This window comes from Mandrillus leucophaeus, unplaced genomic scaffold (genome assembly GCF_000951045.1).
Source record: "Mandrillus leucophaeus isolate KB7577 unplaced genomic scaffold, Mleu.le_1.0 Scaffold15, whole genome shotgun sequence".
Lineage (NCBI taxonomy): Eukaryota > Metazoa > Chordata > Mammalia > Primates > Cercopithecidae > Mandrillus > Mandrillus leucophaeus.
The window spans coordinates 10,218,792-10,221,598 of record NW_012101476.1 but is presented as its reverse complement, the minus strand read 5'-3'; the positions used below and the strand labels follow the sequence as shown (position 1 = coordinate 10,221,598).

The 2,807-nt window shown below is 53.9% G+C and overlaps 1 protein-coding gene, 1 long non-coding RNA gene and 1 pseudogene across 3 annotated transcripts in view; 1 reads left to right on the top strand and 2 right to left on the bottom strand.

Annotated features, from left to right (window-relative positions):
- Positions 1 to 218: 218 nt before the first annotated feature.
- Positions 219 to 2,807, top strand: part of LOC105535724 — a 10,488-nt gene continuing 7,899 nt past the window's right edge. Inside the window, exon 1 of the long non-coding RNA XR_001005492.1 lies at positions 219 to 740. This is a non-coding gene — a long non-coding RNA (uncharacterized LOC105535724). The remainder of the gene's footprint in view (positions 741 to 2,807) is intronic.
- Positions 780 to 2,010, bottom strand: LOC105535723 (annotated as a pseudogene). The gene has a single exon (XR_001005491.1). The product of XR_001005491.1 is annotated as an uncharacterized LOC105535723 (transcript).
- The window catches only part of ASB13 (ankyrin repeat and SOCS box containing 13), an 18,944-nt gene continuing 17,411 nt past the window's right edge, over positions 1,275 to 2,807 (bottom strand). The window contains exon 5 of the mRNA XM_011974927.1: positions 1,275 to 2,153. Within this exon, the coding sequence (XP_011830317.1) occupies positions 2,026 to 2,153 (128 nt within the window). The 3' untranslated portion in view covers positions 1,275 to 2,025. The remainder of the gene's footprint in view (positions 2,154 to 2,807) is intronic.

Genomic DNA, 2,807 nt, shown 5'->3' with positions numbered 1-2,807 from the left:
GCGTCTATCTCCCCCAAGAAAAGTCCACATAATGGGGTTGCTGAAGTCGGCCCCAGGAGACCTGGGGAAGAGATGGCAAGGTGTGGCTCCCTGGCAAGCACAGCGCTGCCAACCCACCCGGGACATGGCAAGACGAGAGCCACCCCTCTCCATCCACACGGGATGCGCCCATCTTGGTGTTTCCGCCCCATAAGAAAAGGGTCGTGTGAAGACAGGGATGCACTTTATTCCACCACTTTTATTGAGCAACGGCCGTGGGGACCTGATGCTGCGCTCAGTGCTCTACTGTGAGACATCACCAGACGTCATTGCTAGAGGCAAGAATCGCTTACAAAGATGAAAGGGCAGAGCCTAATACTTGTTTTTTAATGGTTGTTATTCCATGCAGAAACACTGACTGATCCAGAACTGGTAGCTAAGGCGGTGATCAAACAGGAATGCTCTTCTTCTCAGTTTAAGACGAAGACCCGCCATGACAACGGCTGGAACGCTGGAGAAGAGAAACTCCACGGCGGCCGGTGTGAAGCTTCTCGCCAGATTTGTGGCTCCACCCCCAAGTACCCACGTGGAGAGGCCTCCAGTCGTACAGCACAAAGGGCATCGCCTTGGGCGGCTCAGGTTCACTCTGTCCCGCACTGTCTGTGGTGGGAGGTTCGGGCCGGCCTGGGTGCATCCAGTGAGTACCACGTTCCCTTTTCTGGTCACACTGTCTCCAGGACAGGCCTGATCCGTTCTCCATTGCCCCAGAAACCCACACATCCCTGAACTAATCATGCAAAGGGGTTCTTAAAATTTATGAAGACAAAGACTCCTAGGCCGGCCCATGTAGTCTGAATAGGCTACCGAATGCTCCACCAATGGCTTATAATGCAGAACGACCTGTTTCTATCACTGCAGGACGGGATTGTAAGATTTTCTTATCCCGCCTTGGCTGCAGAGTCCCATTCCCGTCCAACCCAAAGCACTAGGACAATGCTGGATGTGATCGATGTTCCATGAGTATCCGCAGAACCAAATAATAAGTGGGCGATGGTGCCTCCTGGGTGTGGGCAGCCTCTCTTACTAATTTGATAGCTTCAAGGAGTTCACAAACTGCAGGGTGGGTGAAGAATTCGTTTGACAACCATAGAAACAGATGAAAAACAATTCCCACCGAGTCTCCAAACAGCCCTGTGCACTGAGAATGCCGAGCCACGAGAATATACACCTTGACACACCTTCACACTGCTGTCGGTCTGAATGGCTCATTAGCAAAACCTTAGGGGTACCGCCTGCGTGTCCTCTAAAAGGTTTTTATCCTACACGTAAACTTTTTACAAGAGTTCAAGACCTAATACTGAAGACGAATTTCCTAAGAAACTCAGTGCTCCTTGTGGGGTATACAAAGCCAGGGCCTTCCCCTACAAACACCATAGAAAGCCCCTGAGTGACGGACGCGCCCAGGCGCGGGGCTGGGGGATGCTTTGGAAAGTGCTCCAGGAAAAGCATCCACACAGCAGCCAGCAGAGCCGCGGTCCCAGGCCACATCCGAGGCCGACCTTCCGTGGGCCCAGCCATTCCCTATGAGCACCGAAGGCAGTCCTGGTGCCGACCCGGAGGTGGCGGCCTGCACCTGGGACCTGTGCATCTGTGGTCGGCTGCCCAGGCGAGTGGGAACTAGCAACAATGCCCTGAGTCCCCAGCTCTGCCAGCCTCCTCTGTGCTCCCCACGCCGTCTGTCCTGAGAGTGCCTTTGAGGACGGCCCGTAAAAGAGGAAAACTGGCCCACGCCCAGTGAGGAGGTAGGTTCCGTAGAACAGCGCAGGGTCACACCCACAATTGTGACCTGAGACGCAGGCCTTCCCAACACCTTGGAAACATTATCCAGGATGCAGAATAGAAGCCTACACAGCATCGCAGGAAGGGACTCGAAGGAGCGTTGTTCTATCTACAGCAATCACGCTGCTTCCGAGGAACAGGCAGAGCCCTCACCCGGGCAATGCTGGGCACAACGGGGGCAGTCACGGCCCGGACCCCGCGTGCAACTCAGTTGTAGGAGAGGTAATCAATGAGCCGGGGTGCGATGTTTAACTTGGCGATCTTCTCCAGCCCTCGGACGCCAGTGGCCTTCCTCAAGCTCACCCTGCAGAGTTGCGACAGAGTCAGAGGTGTCTCTGAAAAAGGGAACGAGGAAGGCCATGAGGTTAATTTCAGGAAGGAACACAACACCTGCAACCGAACACAAACTCAGACAGAATCGAAATAGCCTCCCTTTCCCCTGGAACCGGGCTGTGTCCTGCAGGCCTCCTCTGGAAGGACAGCCAGGAACCTGAGGAAGGGAGCCCAGGAAATGAAATTCGGGGCGTGATGTCCACTGGGATTGCCTTTTGTGGGGTTTGGGGGTTTGTTTGGTTTTAAGGTTTTTTGTTTTTTGTTCTGAGACAGAGTCTCGCTCTGTCGCCCAGGCTGGAGTGCAGTGGCGCAATCTCGGCTCCCTGCAACCTCCACCTCCTGCATTCAAGCAATTCACCTGCCTCAACCTCCCAAGTAGCTGGGATTACAGGCACCCACCACCATGCCCGCCTAATTTTTATATTTTTAGTAGAGACAGGGTTTCACCAAGTTGGCCAGGCTGGTCTGAAACTGCTGAACTCAGGTGATCTGCCCGCCTCAGCCTCCCGAAGTGCTGGGATTACAGGTGTGAGCCACCGCACCTTTTCAAAACCATGGTTTTGGTTTTTTGAGCCACGGCATTATATTTCAGCACCCAAATTTGTCATCAAACAACTATATCTGCAGCTAGGAGGCTCATCTGTCAAATGTCCGGC